This window comes from Artemia sp. Qi Xiang Cuo, chromosome 5 (assembly GCF_049724085.1).
Source record: "Artemia sp. Qi Xiang Cuo chromosome 5, ASM4972408v1, whole genome shotgun sequence".
Lineage (NCBI taxonomy): Eukaryota > Metazoa > Arthropoda > Branchiopoda > Anostraca > Artemiidae > Artemia > Artemia sp. Qi Xiang Cuo.
Window position 1 is genome coordinate 441,833 of NC_142798.1, and position 18,423 is coordinate 460,255.

The following is an 18,423-nucleotide window of genomic DNA, read 5'->3' on the forward strand; positions in this document are numbered from 1 at the left end:
GATGAGGGTAGGTGTTCCATTTTGTCTGTTATCTCCCCGATGTTTTCAGAATTGGGCAACACATCCATGTGTTGTTTAAAACCTTTGTCATCACTTTTCATTATAAATGCTGCAGCTCGAAGGATAGCTTCCTTTTCCTGTTCTACATCAATATTTTTTGGCCTTAAACAATGCTCGTGGAGAATGGTATGAGCTGTGGCTCTTAGCGTAATGACGTTCTGTCTGCCGTTTATCTCTGCAAATACTGCGCTTTTACCAAATCCCTCTTGCATCTTCTTTTTCTCGTATCTTTCACTATATCCAGAATCCTCTGAAATTGAATAGCCCAAGAGCTCGTTCATCATATTAACAAGATGATTCAGTTTTAGTTGCTCATCATCGTTAACCTCGAAAATCCGACAACTTTTTCGAACGCTTCGTTCTGATTCAAGTTCTGTGGTCGACCAGCTTTTCGTTTTCTAGACTGTGAAAGAGTTCCGATGTGCTTGCTGGGGATATTACGTTCCGTTAGAAAGTTTGAGTTGCAGGATTTGCGGTAAACTACATCTGGAGCGTGTAGATTGGCAGTAGCGGCAAGAATTCTAGTCATCACTGCTCCTGACCGGTTTTCATTTCTCTTTTGACAAACCTCTCTTAGTGTATTTTCAGAGTCTCTCTTTCTAACCTTGAAACTGTCTTCTTTGTTCTTAGTTCTGTCAAAGGTAACTGACATAGAGCAAAAGAGACAATCGGATATGAGGTAGAAGTTTCCAGATAAACTGGGAGATTGTCGCCTCTGACTTTGTTTCGCCTGCGACAACCATGACAAGTACTGTTCAATATATTGCTTGTTTGTGAAGCTAGAACTGCATGACTTATGGACAGGATCCCCAATAACTGCTCTGACATCTTCACTCTTCCTGGATCGACTAGCTTCACTCGCCGAGACTGCACGTTTCTTTCCCAAAACGACCTTTCCCGACTCTTCCACTATTTCTTTCTTTGCAAAGGATACAATTAACAACGACAATTTAAAGTTTAATAGTTTGCTAAATATTCATCGTTCAACCTTAAAGGATGAATAAAAGTTTTAATTTTACGCTCAAATAAAGGTGACTTTCATAATCACCGTGATCTAGCACCCTTTTCTATACATTAATTTTGTTGTTGTACACTTATATGTGGAAACACGAATTTCACCTCCTCAAATTCAACCTCAACCTCAAAAAATCTAAGTTTGATTTTACGTTCAAATAAAGGTGATTTTCATAATCACCGTGATCTAGTACCCTATTTTGGACTTCAATTTTGTTGTTGTACGCCTTTCTAAGGAAACTTGAATTTCACCTCCTCATCCAATCACCGTAATCTAGTACCCTATTCTAAACATCCATTTTTACTATTTATTTTTTTTTTTTTTTGCTGTACGCCTTAATTGGAAGCACGAATTTCACCTCCTTAAAATCAACGTCAAATATAAAAGACCGAAGTTTTAATCTTACTTTCAAATAAAAGTGATTTTCATAATCATCGTGATCTGTTACCCTATTCTAGACATCAATTTTGTTGTTGTAGGCCTTAGGGTAACACGAATTTTACTTCCTCAAAATCAACCTAAGAACAAAACATATTCGTTAAACAGTTCGATGAGCAAAATTTGCATATTTTGAATCAGTATATTTTTCTGAGTCGGGTAGTCAAAGAGTCATTTCTCTTACAATTTGTTCCGGGTCAAACCGTTCCCTTCCTGGACTAAAGTAAAGTCAAGTTGAAACTGAAAACGAACAAACATTACTACTTCGCAGTTTATACAACACATTTTGGAAAAAACTGTTACAAATAAACTGGCGCTTGATATTTTTTATATTTGTAGAATTATGAAAAACTAGCGCATAGCTGAAAACACAAAACGGACGCAACAGAACAAGATTAAAAGCAGAAAAATCCTTATGTGGCAACAGAAAATCTTGCCTAAATGAATTTTTAACCGTGATAACTTCCACAATGGAAAACTAGAACACAATACTAAACGCAATACAAGAATCAAATTGGGCGGCGTCAATGGATTTAAAAGACCCTTACTGGCACTTCAGCATTCACATGAGCTATTGGAAATAACTAAGGTTCATCTTCAAACACCAAATCTATCAATTTAAGGTGCTCCTATTTGTGCTAGCATCAAGTCGAGCCATTTTCTGTCGTGTGATTAGTGCCATCGTAAACTATTGCAACCTTGAAGCGATCTTATTACATGCCTATATGAACGAATTACTCCTGCACAACTACCAAATTTTGATAGTGTAGAACAATACAAAAAACATGATTATCTTTCTACACAACCTTGGCTTCAAGCTGAGTGAAAATTCAGGATTAAAATCTGCTATACGAATCGTATTACTTGGATTTTTTATAGACCTGGAGCTAAAGAAGGTATTCCTGACTCCAGAAAGGATTCAGAACTTGTTCTATTCAGTCAAGTCAGCTCTGAAGAAATCGCATACCTCTAAAATACAACTAATGAAGCTGATTGGACTAATCAATGGGGCCCTAAGAGCAATTCTGTTCAACAGACTATATCTCAAAAAATTTCAGTTACTAATATTCTGGCTATAGGACAGATCATGGAGCAACATAGATAGGCTATATAGATTCCAGTTACCACAGGGATAAAAGAAGCCTTTTCACCATTGCTGAGTCAAAGCTTCCCCTCAAACCTCTGTTTGTCTCCAAAACAATATTCACCGACAGCTCAACCTCCGGCGGGGGGGGGGGCTACATAAAAGGCCCTCATCGGGACTATCGTGAGGCTTGGTCTCCAGAGTTAAAACTCTTATAAATTGCCTCGAAATGAGACCATTAACCAACACCATCAGAGCTTTTGCGAAAGAGCTAAGAAACGAGGTTGTCAATAGCGATAGAAAACTCGACAGTAGTCAGTTACATAAACAAAGAAGATGGAACCCATTCGTTCTCCCTAAAGAAAGAATCCTTAAAACTCTTCGAGATTGCGATAGACCGGAGCATTTACTGTACAGCAAGACATATTCCTGGATCGCTCAGTATAATAGCTAATACATTGTCACAAAAAGGAAAGGTCTACCTACGGAATGTAGCGTCAACGAGAGTATCTTCAGAGCCCTAGCAGTAGAATGTGGAATGCCAAAAGCCGATGTATTCAAGACTCGTTTGAACCGGAAGATCGACGCCTATTTCTCACAAGTTTGAGACACTTTTCCGCTTGGCACAGATCCCCTAGTTCACGATTGGTCAAACAAACATAACAATCCCTTCCCTCTATTCGCCGTTATCCCAAAGGTTTTAGAGAAGCTCGAAAGTCTGTGAACAGCCAAATAGCACTAATTGCCCCGAAATGGCCGCGCCAAGCTGGGTCAAAGAATGTCCTCAATCTGCCAGTAGATTTACCCATACCCCTAGAAGATTGGTCAGATGTGCTCAAGCAGGATAGTCTTTCGACATTCAGAACAAAGAAATCTACATTTACACGGTTGGAAAATATCGAGAAAATGTTCTCGAAGAGAAAGTATTTTCTAAAAAAAATTAGCACACGCAACTACCTGGCCCCAGCACAAATCTATCATTGAATTATACAATGGAAAATGGCGAATAGTCTGGTGTTGGTGTAGTGAAAGGGAAATTGAGCCTCTCGAGGCCAATGCTCGGATAACTGCCAAATTCATGATATATCTCAAGACTGATTGAGACCTCGCGCCATCTGTGATCGAAGGTTATAAAACAGCGATATGTGGAAGCCTAACTCTGGCCACAGGAACAAACTTCAGTAATGATATTTATTTAACAAAATGATGTGAAATTTCTGGCATGAGTCACTACGGACACAAAAGATATCCCTGCCTGGTATCTTGGTTTTGTTTCTAGAGTTTTTCAAAATTTCACAATTTCTAGCCACATCTATTATTAGCATGAAAGAGCTTACTCTTAAAACGGTATTCGTTGCCGCCGTCGCATCGAGCCGTTGAAAGAGAGAAATCCCCGCCCTATCTTTCGGTTCAGCAAAATTTTTTGAAGAATTTTGCCACTCTCAAGCTCCTCCCTTCTTTTAGACCCCCAACCCTGAAACTTCATGAAGTGCCTTTTCCTATCCTTCCACCCACTGTAGATATAGATTCAACTTTATGTCCAGTGACAATGTTATTAGTTTACGCACAGCGTACTGCTAGTTTGATAATTAGAAAAGGAAGAAAATGGTTCTTCATTCCTTTTCTAATACAGCAAAACAAGAGGTGGTGGCTGGAACCATTTCTTCTTGGATAAAAGAAGTCGTAACCTGGCATACAAGTCGACTGATGAAGAGTGTAAAAAGAGAAGGCTCACGAAACAAGATCTATGGCAACGTCATGGGCGCTATCAAAGTCAGTTCCACTGGTTTATATAATGAATGCTGTCGACTGATGAATACTTGAGTTAAAAATAAATTAATATATTAGTCGATTATATAAACCCACCACCAAATCGGCTGAAATCTAAGCTTTGATTAATAATTTACCAGTGTGTGGGGTAATGGAGACGCCAAATTTTTCCCCCTTGTATCCCTGGCCATGGAGCCTTTCGAGGGGGATTAGGAGTGTTGTGGTTGGATTGTATGTATTGATTGGATTATTCAATGTAGGCCTATTTTAATGTTTTTTCTATTGATTTAGTGTTTGATTTAAACGATATGTATTCCCCCTCTATTACAGGCCTAGGAGCCTTTGGGGGATTAGCACAATGTATTTTCTTGTATAATTAATTGATTATGAATAAATCTTATCTTATCTAAAAAAAAAAAAAAAAAAAAAAAAAAAAAATCGAACTTTCGAATGAAAGTTCAGTTTGCCTAGCCAATACTTACCTTACACACTAGTAGATAAAGTCTCTCTCTCCTTGCCGCTCATTAAGATTCATAGAATTTTAAGGATTTAACTCGAAATAGAACTGAGTAGGTTATACTAAAGATGAAATGTCAATTGTCATATAAACTGGTTTGCAGAATCTTTAGTCGCACAGTTATCTCGTCTTGTTTATCACAAAACAGAATGAGCTTTGATTAGTAATCTAGCAGTGTGTGAGTAAAGTATTGGCAAGCCAAACTGAACTTTCATTCGAAAGTTCGATATTTGTAACCAAAAGATTCTATGGGATGTTTATCCTTGGCATCTTTCAGGGGCTGGAAATAAAAACTTCTATTTTCTATGAAACTATTAACAGAATTTAAGATGTGTACCTAATAAATTTACGAAAATTTGTGTTTTCATTATTTTAACTTCTTTGACTTTGACATTTTAGAAGAATTGATCTTGAAAAACTTGAAGAACTGATCATTTGAAAAAAGTTGTTCTGTTCTAATTTGAAGCTCTATTACCATCGCCACAAGGCAGAACCATTACCACGAGGCTAAAGCATTTTGTCAAAAATCGTTCTTTATAATGTTTATTTTTTTCATATCATGCGTTTATTACATACAAGACATTTAAAACAATAATGTAATCGACACCTCTAGGTCTTGCCACCGCTCGATGCGAATTTTTAATGTTCTCTTCAACTATAAATCAAACAGTTCGTGGTAAAGAACTGTAAGTAAGGAGCGACACGGCTCAGTAGTAACCGAAACTCTAAAAAACGGAATTTTGACATCAATAGATATATCAAAAGAATTGGCTTATTATGCTGATTCCAAATATATAAGATTCATTAAGTTTAGTGTTACCCATCAAAGTCTACGAGCCTGAGAAAATTTACCTGATTTTTGGAAAAGAGGGGAAACATCCCCTAAAAGTCAAAGAAAGTCCATAAAAATCCCACCATTAGATTCAGCGTATCAGAAAACCCTACTATAGAGGTCTCAAGCTCATATCTGCAAAAATGTTGAATTTTGTATTTTTATTGTAAGAAAAAAAGATCACGGATGCGTTTTTTTTTTTTCAGGGGTAATTGTGTAGAACCAATGGCCCTAAAACATCGGGAGAGGGCTCATTTGAACAGAAACTAAAAGTTCTAGTGCCCTTTTTGAGTTACCAAGAGGGTTGGAGGGCAACTAGCCCCCTCCCACGTCTCCTTTTTCACAAAAATTTGGGAAATGTTGACAAAATTTTGATTTAGCCATTTTGTTCAGCATAGTTGAAAGGTCCCGAAACTATACTTTGGAGATAACATGGTCCCCCACAGCCCCTGGGGATAGCTCTTTAAGTTTAAAATTTGCCCATTGTTTGCGTATAGTTATTGGGAATTATACCGACATTTTTTTTGGGGGGGGGGGGATTTGTGCTTGGGGTGGGTTTCCACGGAGATAATTTTTCATGGGGTGGGAAATTTCCGAGGTTGAACTTTCCAGGAGAAATTATACACTGGGGGGATTAAACAGAATTCTTGTACAAAATTCTTTTTGTTTGTCTTACTTTCTCTTTGCCGGCTCAATTTTGCATGTGGAGATCTTCCGGGGGAAATTTTCAGCGTGTTTTGACTTCTAGGAAATAATTTCCACGGAAGGAGGGATTTCCGGAGTGATTGGAAAAACGATTAGAGCTTAGTCTTTTTTCAAATGAAAGTATCCTAAGGATGATTTTTCTGGCCGAATCGTCTGCTAGAAGTTTCACGGAGGGAAGGGGGGATTTTCAGTATGGAGAGAATTCAATATGGAATTGTTCGGAGGGAATTTTAGGTGGGTTCATTTTTTATGGGAGGAACTTTCCATATTTCGTGGGGAGGAGTTTCCAGTGAGAGGAGGGAATTTTTCATAGAGGATGAGCCAGATTTACCGAAATTATTTGAAAAACGATCAGAAATTAAATTTAAAAACAAAAAGTTTATTTTCAACTGAAAGTAAGAATGTGGGATTGGACCAGTGTCTTTATATATTCTTGGAAAACATCTTATATTAACAATAATGACTGAATAGAGAAAAAAGTCTTAATATTTACAGAATTTCAGTGAATTCATAGTTATTTTTTTTAGGGACTATTTTCAACCAACGTGTGTTCAAACCCGTTCTGGCCCTTCTTATCAACATTGACTTGCGTTTGCAAACTGCGTATATCTTAAATGAACTGGAATATAGGAGGGGACAAGCTCCATCATATACAGAAAATTTTCTCTTCGTTTCAAGTTTTAATACAGCTCTTTGCTTTGAGTATTTTTGATCCATTCCCTTTATTATTCTTCTTAAATTCCTCTAGTCAGCGATATATCCTGATATCAAAATGCTGCTTCCTTTCAAAAGGAAACTCAAAACGAACTGAAATTATTCCAAATATGAAGTGGTTGCCCCCCTCCTTAATACCTTCCTCTATACGGTAAAGTTTGACTGTTTGTCCCAACTTTCTAAGAACGACTCCTGAAACAAAAGGGTCGTTTAATTAGAATAAGAAGCTTTTTGATAGTCCTAAAAACTAAGCGTGAAGAGCAAATATTGAGGAGGGGGCAAAACCTTACTATACGGATAATTTCTATTCATTTTGAGTTTTAATGTTGCTCTTTACTTTCAGCTGAAGAAACTTGTTTTATTCTATTTAATCTACAAAAAGCACGGTGAAATGATCAATAGATCTGAGTTCAGCCTTTAAACATCTTTTTACAATGTTGCATGCGTGCTAATTCTAGTGGTGGCAATTTATGGGGGATGTGCCAGTGCTGCCATAGGTTCTTGCTCCTGTCTAGAGCCGTACGATACGGCCCTTTGATGCTCCTTTCAACTATAAATCTACAAAAAGTACGCTGAAATAATCAATAGCTTTGAATTCAGCCTTTAAACATCTTTTCACAATGCTGTATGCGTGCTAATTCTAGTGGGGGTTTTGAGTGCTATATGGCACTTTATGATGGTGTTATTAAGTCAAATGATGGAAGGAGGTGTCAGTTCTTTCTAGATCCTTGTCCAGTGGCGCCAATTCACGAAAACGGAGGGGGGGGGCAAGGATTTTTTTTCGATTTTTTTTTAATTAAGATGCAAAAAAAAGAAAAACATTTAGAAAACATACCTAAAACAGGGGGTAGCGGCGAGGTCGCTGCTTGGCAAAATCGTCAACTAATCTATCCAAATCCAGTTTCTTTACCTCTTCTGTTTCAACGGCCATTATCATGAGATCACTGAGTCTGTCGTTTCCCATCGTCGATCGCAGATAGTCTTTCACACGCCCTAATGCCGAGAAGAATCGTTCATTACTGGCAGTGGTCACAGGCAAAGTAGCAACTAGCTTCATCAGTTTTAGCACTACAGAATAGGCAACTGGGAGGTTGGATAAGATTTCGGTAGCTCGAAGAAGATCCATTTTTGAAATATCACTTTTTAACAGATGCAGCTTTGCAAGAGAAAGCTGGGATTCTATGGCATGGTCATCGGCACCGAGAATCTCTTGATAATGACACATAACTCTTTCCACTGTCGAAAATTCGAGAAAATTGGAACTTGAGGGGTCGAAGGCAGATAAAGCGTTGAGCAGAGGCATATTCTGCATGAAACGTTGGTCCATCTCACTCGTGAAAAGATCTATTACCTCAAAGTACAGAAGTTTACCGCAGTCTGATTCAACTGGCTGACTGATATTGCGTTTACCGGTTGTTGAGTTTGAAAGAAAGTCTTTGAGACGAATGGAAATGGCTTGACTTCCCTTTCTTAGAGCACTGGTTTTAGATTGTGGAGATTTCGATTCCTGGATATCGTTTGAAGCCAAGAATTCAGATATGTTTTTGCTCAAGCTCTTCCATTCGTTTTCATTTCTCAGCTTTTGAAGTGTCTCATATGTTTCAGAAATCAGTGCAAGTGCCTTATAAATCAATAAACTTTCACATTGAAGTTGCTCTGATAAACAATTTACAATGACTAATACTTTTTCCATTATGTATAAAGTTGAAACAAAAGAGACAGGGTTGATTTTTTCCAGTAGTCCTTTCGCTTCACACGCTGCCTTGCCGTTGGAACTATCAGAGACTGCGGCAAGCACAGCAACAATAAAATCAAATCTGACCTTCACCTTCGAAATGGAGCGGACTTCGTAAAACCAGCGAGTCTGGACGGTCCTCTCTAGCTCCAAGACTTTTTGCTCGCTAATACGCTGGAATTCCACAAATAGCTCGTGACGAGTATTGCTGCATGATATAAATGCGTAAAGTCTTTGCACCACAGAGAAAAATTCAGAAAGTTCGCCGATATTTTTTAGGCAGTCAGTCAAAACCAAGTTTAATCTCTGGGCGTGACAGTGTACATAAACTGCATGAGGCACCTTCTCCCTAAACTTTGCTTGAACAATGCTGACATACAATGCCTTTAATAGAGCAGAACTGTCTTTCCACTTGCAAAATCCTGACTCAATGAAAGCCCTTTTTCCAGCAGTTTCTCCAGCTCTTAGAGTCCCCATAGAAAAATGGCGGTAAGCAAAACAAAACACGGAATTAAAATTTTTGGACCATTCAATCCATTCATAAGTATTATAGTAATGTGCGCTGAATTTCCTTCCGTTAGAAGTGGAAGCCAGATATCTCTCAAGAACAGGTTGAGCTGGTTTGTCGTGACGAGTCCTAGAGATATCTGAGAGAGTTTCTTGACTGCTACTGGAACCCGCAAGGGGTTCAGTGATGCAGACCGAACTTTCATGTTGATCTGAGCCATTTATTGTTCCGCTTGTTTCAGAAATTCTGTCACAGGTGGGGGAATTTATCTCAACTAACCCGAGACTTTTGGCGCTGACACTATTGCCAGTTTCTTGCACTAAAGTTTCTTCATTTTACTTCCGCATTTTCACCGAAAAAAAATCCAAAGTTTGTTGTCGCTTTTTAATCATATATTTAAACGCGTTGTAGACATGGACTTCACTCAGACACGGGAAGAGAAGAACTGAAGAAACACGTAGAAACTCACTTAGAAAATCACTCCCATAGTCCACAGTGAAACTACCCTGCTTAGAAGCCCCAAACACCAATCACTTATATTTCCTGCTCCTGACAGCCCCATGCAATCCACTGGAACTAGGTATTCCATAAACAATTCAGTGTCACCAAGAATCTGCTGACCAGAACCCCCTTGAAACCCTAGAACACATTTCCTTTCCCAGCTACTAAAAAAGGGAATATACAAAACTCATAGTTTACAACGAATTCTTCACAAGAACAATAACGAAACGGGTAATGACCACATGAAGCTTAGTTTTGAATGAACCCTCCTCGGAAATAAAATAGTGTAGACGCGCTCGCTCTTAGACATTTCAAAACAAGATTATATAATTAGGGCACCAGTTTGTTGGTCGTATTTATTGGACCAGTTGCTGTTTTAATATAGCACATAGCTAAAATTTAAAATAGCTGTGAAGTATAAATAATAAGGTAATTTTCAAAGTCTAGGGGGGGGCATGGCCCCCCTGCCCCCCCCCCCTAATTGGCGCCCCTGTCCTTGTCCCATCCTAGATTTTGAAATATTCCTTTTTTTTTTAGAGTCGTTTAATTTGAAAAGGCCCCTTTTAGAATTGTCATTGAAAAAACGGGAAAACAGCGCAAAGTGCATATTCTGGGTTCCTTGCGGAATTTCAGGTGCTTATTCAAACTCCTGTAACTTTGTTTTAAAATAAAATTTTACTATTAAGATCAATCAAAATGCTAATTATCAGTCTCAGAGTTTTAAGATTTTTTTTCAACATTAGTAAATTTGCGACTATCAAAATAGCTAGATAAGTCAATCTAAAAAATGATGGTACTTGTATGATGTATCGACCACAGCAAGTGCCCATGTTAAGAAAACAATTCAATAAAAAAACAAGTTTTTTCAACTGAAAGTAAGGAGCAACATTACAATTTAAAACGAAAAAAAATTATTACGTATATGAGGGGAGTTGCCCCCTCCTCAACACCTCGCTCTTTATGCAAAAGTTTTTTAGTACTTTTAAAAAGCTTGTAAATGTTGTAATTGAACAAGCCTTGTGTTTCAGGAGTTGTTCTTAAAGAATTAGGACAACATTCAAACTTTCCAATCGAGATTTCCTCCAATCTTTTTGGTAACTTAAAAAGGACATTTGAACTTGTAATTTCCATTCGAATAACTCCTTTTCCGATTTTCTAGGACCATTAGTTCTATACGACTGGGAAAAACAACTAAAATAAATAAACAAATATCCCTGATCTTTCTTCTCGCAAAAATAAAAATTCCCTGATTTTTCAGATAGGAGCTTGAAGCCTTTACAGTACGGTTCTCTGATATGCTGAATCTGATGGTGCGATTTTCATTACGATTATTGGATTTTTTGGAGGTGTTGCCCCCCTCCCCTCTTTTTTGGAAAATCAGGCAAATCTTCTCGCACTCGTAGCTTTTGATGAGTAATATTAAACTTAATGAATTTTATATATTTGGAATCAGAATAAATAGCTAATTCTTCTGATGTATCCATTGCTAACAAAATCCCCTTTTCAAGGTTTTGGTTAGTATTTGGCCAAGTTGCGCTTTACTTGCAGTTCGTGCAGTCATAGCCTTCTGGGGGCGGTCGCACAGCTCTTATTTGTGGTAATGTCTGTTTATTTTACGATTGGCTTTATTATCAATTCTCGTTTATCCTTCATTATAACATCTGTTTGTTCAAAGTTTAACTTGTTTTATGACTAATTCTGCTCGTTTCATGGTTATTTGTTTTTTTAGTTTTCATGCTTTTATTACGTAGCAATTGCCAGGATAATTCTTGCGTTTGTTTACTGTTTTGTTTTGTTTTTTCACTTTTTTAAACGTAAAAAAAGAAAAAAAATACCAGTTTTAAATTATTGGATCAAAGCTACTTATTTATCCATTAATGATTCTGAATTTTTAGAAAATGAGCTTGAACAAATTGGCATAACCCCAAGAAGAGATCCAGGTAAATGTGTCCGAGCTTTTCTGATCAACCTTTTTAATACAACGTTATGGGGACCACCACAGAGGCTAGTGCATGAGTTCTGTGATTTGTATGAAAGGGCGCGCTACTCATCCGATGAATTTTCAGAAGAACATATTGTAAGATACAGGAGTCTTATGATGAAAATACTTGAAATGTAAGTTTTCCAGTTATTTTTAACTATACGCCAGTACAGTTTGGAAGACAAAATAATTCATCAGCATATTTGATCAGGGAATGGAGTCATTTATAGCTTTTTACTTGTTGAACATCCTTGTTCATTGACAAACTCATTTCTTTGTTGCGTGTCTTTAAGAAATTAAATTTTAAAAAAAGTTTTTTTTTAACTGAAAGTAAGTAGCGACATTAAAACTTAAAACGAACAGAAATTATTCCGTATATGAAAGGGGTTGTCCTCTCCTCAACGCCTCGCTCTTACGCTAAAGTTTTTTATTGTTTTAAAAAATAAAGTTGTGAGATAGAGTCAAACTTTAGCGTAAAGAGCGAGGCGTTGAGGAGGGGACAGCCCCTTTCATATACGGAATAATTTCTGTTTATTTTAAGGTTTAATGTCGTTCCATACTTTCAGTTAAAAAAAACGTGTTTTATTTATTTAATTTCTGAACGTTTATGAATTAATTCAGCTTTTATTTTGACTTTTACTAGAAGCTACAGTGAGGACAGTGATCAAATATGGCTCTGAAGCATGGGCGCTTCGAAAAGCGGATGAAGATTTGCTAAATGTTTTCCAGAGAAATTGCTTAAGAATTGTTCTGGGTACCCGGGTGACTGATTGTATTTCAAACAATAGGCTGTACGAAAAATGTGGTTCAATACCGCTCTCTAGGGCTACGATGAAAGAAAGGTTGAGATGACTAGGTCATGTTGTGCGGATGAAGGATGACAGATTGCCGAAGACTTTTCTTTTCGGCCAACCGTCTAGGGCTAAACGGAGAGCAGGTCGTCCTCGTCTGGGGTGGGAGGACGTCATAAAGAAAGATTTAAAGGAAATGGGAACTTTGTGGGAGGGTGTAAAAAGGGAGGCTTTGAATAGATTGGGTGGAGGAGGAGCGTGCGTAGCTGTGTTGGCCTCAGTCGGCTTGGTGCTGCGATGAGTTGTTAGTAGTAGTAGTAGTAGATGATCTAAAAATAAACAAATAAAATAGTGTTCCAAGCGTCTTTTTAGGTTCAAATGCAGAATCGCACTAATTCAGAGTGCAATTCCTAGATCACTGAGAAAATTGACTCCCTGTAAACGTTGTTTTTTTTTCCAGGGGGGATCGTATTGACCCAGTGGTCCTAGAATTTCGTGGCAGGGCTCATTCAAACGGAAATTAAAAGTTCTAGTGCCCTTTTTAACTGACCAAAAAAATGGGGGGTAACTAGGCCCCCTCTCACGCTCATTTTTTCTCGGAGTCACCCAATCAAAATTTTTAGATAGCCATATTGTTCAGCATAGTCGAAAATCTAATAAATATGTCTTTGAGGATGACTTAATCCCCTACAGTTCCCGGGGGAAGGGCTACAAGTCATGAACTTTGCCCAATGTTTACATATAGTATTGGTTTTGGGAAGTATACAGACGTTTTTGCTGGTAGTGGATGGAGGGGTCGGGGGTTATGTGGGAGGATCTTTCCATGGAGGAAGTTTTCATATGGGAAGGGACATTGCTATGAAGGGGGCGCCGGATTTCCCAGCATAATTTAAAAAACCGATCAGAGATTAAATAAACAATTTTCTCAACTGAAAGTAAAGAGCAACATCAAAGCTTAAAACGAACAGAAATTATTCAGTATATGATAGGGTTCGCCCCCTGGCTAAGTACTTTAATGTTTTAGTACTTTCATAAGAGCTATTTATTCTAATTAACGGCCTTTGTGATTGAGAGGTAATTTATAAAGAATTGGAACAAAATTCGAACTTTAACTTAAAGAGTGAGGTTTGACAAAGGAACGAACCCCCTAGTATACCTATTGAAAATATATGGATACAGAAGTTCGTTACTTAAGTTAATTCGTAAGTAATGTATATTTATTACTAATGAAAATGTTCGCAATTAAAATTAAACAACTTTCGAGAAAGCCATTTAACCAAATAAAAGTAAAATTAATGTGCAATTTTTTTTTTTTATTATTCATGTACGGTGAGCCAAAATCAAAACCTCCATTAATTCAAAAACGTTCATAAATCAAATAAAAAAAAACAAGTTTTTTTTAACTGAAAGTAAGGAGCAACATTAAAACATAAGACGAACAGAAATTATTCTGTATATGAAAGGGGCTGTCCCCTCCTCAACGCCTCGCTCTATACGCTGAAGTTAGACTATATTTCACAACTCTATTTTTTAAACAATAAAATACTTTAGCGTAAAGAGCCAGGCGTCGAGGAGGGGACAGCCCCTTTCATATACGGAATAATTTTTGTTCGTTTTATGTTTTAATGTTGCTCCTTACTTTCAGTTAAAAAACTTGTTTTTTTTTATTTAATTAATAGTAAGAATAGGTACGTAAAGAAATTAGGTATGTAAAGATTGGTATTGGTATGTAAAGAAATGTATTCCCCCGAAAATGCCTACCTATTATGCTCTGTAAAACTTATCTCAATCTTATTTTTTCTTTTTCTTTTTTTCATCTTAGAATATCGATGAGTCAATTGATCACTGTCGATGAGTCACTCTATTCCTGGTTAGAAAATGGTGTGTCAAATTTATGCTCAAACGTATCCTAATGTCTGAGCTATATATAATTTCCTCATGGGAAATGTGGTAGTTAATTTGATGCAGGAATTTACTCGCAACCTTCATAGGGCCATCACTTAAAAAAGTAAAGGCTGTATCGGTCATTCTAACCAAAACTTGTTAGCAATAATTTTACTGACATGTGTGTTACTGCGGGCTTACTAAATAATTATTGTCTCAAGTGCTGTACAAAATTGTTTAAAAAATTGGATATTAGGAAAAAAGGAACAAAAAAGCAGAAAGACGAACAAAACAATAAAAAAAAAACAAGCCAAATTGTGATAAATAGTGACAAAAAGTGACACTAACGAAAAGAGAAAATCAGTACAAATCAGGACCATGCAATAAGCCTGATTAGATTATGGTAAGTTCCTAAAGTAAAAGAAAAAAACTGTTAGGACAGCGTATCCGATAAGTTCTCAAACGATATAAAACAATAATATTAGCAACGATTTACTGTTGCGATGACGATGAGATAAAAAAAATCCTTCAATGGCGAAATAAGCACTGCTGACCAACAGTAAATCATTAGCTACTAGCAGAGATTGGACTTATCGAATCAAACAGGGTTTTTGTATGGGTACAAAAACTTGTTTTCCCAATCTTTTTTTAACACTTGAAAGTATTTATAAATTTCAGGATAAATCACGCGTTTCAGCGATTATTGGTAGCACTCTTGTCTTGGTCAGTATTTTTTTCTGTGAGCAAGCTGAAAACGGTTAATAACTTATGGTAAATTAGAAATATGCCTTGAATCAGGTCCGTCCACATGGGCAGAGGAGTCATCAGGCCCATGCCCCTCTTGAAGGTTCCTCATAGTTTCTCGTAAGCTATTTGTACATAGTCTGTCTACTTTGCGGTTTTGTTTTTTTTTTCGCCCCTCCCCCCCCCCTCCCCGCTTCTAAAAACACTCTTGTGCTTGTGCCTTGATGGGGCATCAGATAATCTTAGTGGAGGCGGCACAAAAATTTGCTTGGTTTATATTTTGAGGCTTTTTGAACTAGGCTTTTGCGGGGAAGAAGCTTTATGCACCCTGTATGGGGAGGGGGTTAACCTGTTAGCCCTAAGCTAGTTATATGCCCAATCACTTACCAATTTAAACCACTGACTCTCGAAGTGGTGCAGGTGGAGCTCCAAGTGTCGACGGGGGCTTATGTTGGCGTGACAAAATATGGGGGTTCACAATTCGTAACCGGGGTCCACGAAACTTTATCTGGCTTAGATAGTGATGAATTAAAATGTTGACTGACCTAACCTATCAGTGTAGGAAGATAATATTTAAGAACTTCAGCAACTGTTGCTAGAGCTCTGGTAATTTTGCGCCGATTAGAGCATGTTTTACCAATATCAGTTCTTCTATTATTGTACCATACTATTGTTGCGCCTTATATTTCTTATGGTTGTGTTCATTGGTCTAGTAATTTTTATTGAAATTTTAGAAGAGTGCAGATTCTTCAAAGTAAAACAGTGCGTCTTCTTGGTAATTATGTAGAAAATGGGAACGATACCGCGTCGTGTTTTAAGAAATTACGTATTTAAAAAAATTCTTTCACAGAATAAGTTTTTCAAAGAAAGGTAAAGAAAAAAAAAGAAATTACGTGTGCTTAATATTGGTCAGATTCGCGATTATCAAGCTGCTGTTTTTGCTTATCGATGGAATGATCTATGTCTTACAGTTTTTACTGATTTCTTTTTCGCGTAAACTGTTTGCTCCACAGGTATGCGATTAGGGAGGCGGATAATTTTGTTGTTGAGTACTGAGATACCACACGTGCAGGTTTCGGAATTAGGTATTTAGCTTCGGCTATTTGGAAAGATATCCCAGCTGGCATTCAGGAGGCTGAACATAGTCGGTCATTTAAAGTAAAGTTTGAGGAACATTTATTGGAAGAGCGTAGTTATTTTTTTTTTTTTTTTTTTATTATTATTATTATTTTTTTATGATTTCTGTTATTGGAACAGAAATGGAACGATTTTTCAAGGAAAATTGATTCCATTCACAAATATTATCTCGGTGTTAACAGATGCAGCTCCTGCCATGGTCGGTCGATATCCCGGGTTTATAAGCTATCTTAAAAGAATTATGCAAGAGGTAATTGTAATTCACCGTGTTATCCACCAACAACACCTAGTATCGGAGAGTTTGAGTGATAAATTGCACCAATCGCTTCATACAGTTAACGAAATAAGAATCGGGGTGCTACCATTTCGAATAACCGTCATAACATCCAAAAAAATTTATAAGTTTATATAATAGTAACAAGTATATAATAGTTTATAAACAAATTTTGGCTATATATTTGCACATCAGGGGAGTGGGGGTAAACGCATAGCATATATTAAATATGTAACCTAACCTAGGTACCTCCTCCCCCTAAACCCCAAAAAACTAAAGTTATAAAATTTTAGATGTTATGACGGTTAGTGGTTGTAACGGATTTTTTTTGTCGATGTTATGACGGATTTTGTAGACGAAATGACGTTAGTGCTCCTGTTAGATGTTATGACGCCTTCCCAGAATCAATGCATTGGATACGCGTTTATTTGCACAATTATGCAATGAAAAGGATGAAGAATTCCAACGATTGCTCTTACATAATGAAATACGCTAGTTGTCGAAGGTGCATATTTAACAATATTTGTCTCACTTTTGAATTAGGCTTAGAGTTTCTAGAAAATAAGCATCCAGATGGAAAAGAAAACCTGACTAATTGGAAAGCAGACATCGCCCATCTTACAGATTTGATCAAAACTTTAATGACATTAACTTGCAATGATAAAGTGGCATCCTCAATTTAAGCAAAGGTTGGAATTTAAGCTTTTCTTAGAAAGTTGAAATTTATTAAGCAGAATATTAGTCAACGCGAATTTTCCCACTTTTCAAACTAGTTACGATCACAAGCGGAATCCCTTGGTGACAATATTCGGACATACGTTCAACATTTAATTGCCCTGCATGATAATTTCAAAATCGGATCTGAAGATATTCTGATGACAGGAATACTACCATGGATCTAAGTCCATGTGAGGAAATGGAAGTGGAGAATGAGATATAACGAGAGGAGTTACTCGTGTTTAGCACTAATGAGGGGCTGAAAGTGTAATTTAAAAGAGCGTATCAAACATTTTGGCTGCGGGCTAAAATACCCTAAAAATATCCTGGACTGTGGGGAATTGCGAGAAAGCTTTTTATAGCGTTTCACTTGTCGATAAGGCTTTACTTTTCTTACTAGCCTTTACGGAGCATATTGAATATTTCAGAACGGGAAGATTTACAGTTATTTTGGTTATAGCAGTAACTCTAATCTGTTAAAGAGTTAACCACAGCCCATAGTAACCAAAAATTGAAAAACATGTTTTGAAAGAAAAAACTGTCTTATGAGAAAAAATTGCCATTTAACGCTGATTTAGGAATAGCAACTATTATTTGAGTTAATCTTAAAAGTAAAGGTTTATTGCGGAAACAAATTTATGATGATTTTGAAAAAAGAGCCTGAAATCCCTCAAAAATGGCGTCAGATCAAAATAAAACTGCACCATTGGAATCAGCAGGGTTACAATCCTTGTTTAGGGTAACTAAAATTCCCTCCTTGAACAACAAGGAAAATCATTTTTTGCACGGGTAGCACTGATGTCTTTTTTTCTACCTGGGCAAGCGGGTTACCAGAACAACATAGAGCTCATTCGAATGGAAATTAAAATTGCTAGTGCCCTTTTTAAGGGACCAAAAATATTGGAGGGCAGCTAGCCCCCCTCCCCAAAAGGCCCCCGTCCCCAAAAGTCGTCCGATCAAAATTTTGAGATAACCTTTTTTCCGAAATAGTTGAAAGGTCCAATAACTACGCTTTT

General features: G+C 37.1%; 1 protein-coding gene across 1 annotated transcript in view; it reads left to right on the top strand.

Annotated features, from left to right (window-relative positions):
- Positions 1 to 18,423, top strand: part of LOC148951695 (lipid transport auxiliary protein 1) — a 47,974-nt gene that overhangs the window by 24,776 nt on the left and 4,775 nt on the right. Inside the window, exon 3 of the mRNA XM_089088667.1 lies at positions 11,775 to 11,994. Coding sequence (XP_088944793.1) covers positions 11,775 to 11,994 — 220 coding nt within the window. The remainder of the gene's footprint in view (positions 1 to 11,774; positions 11,995 to 18,423) is intronic.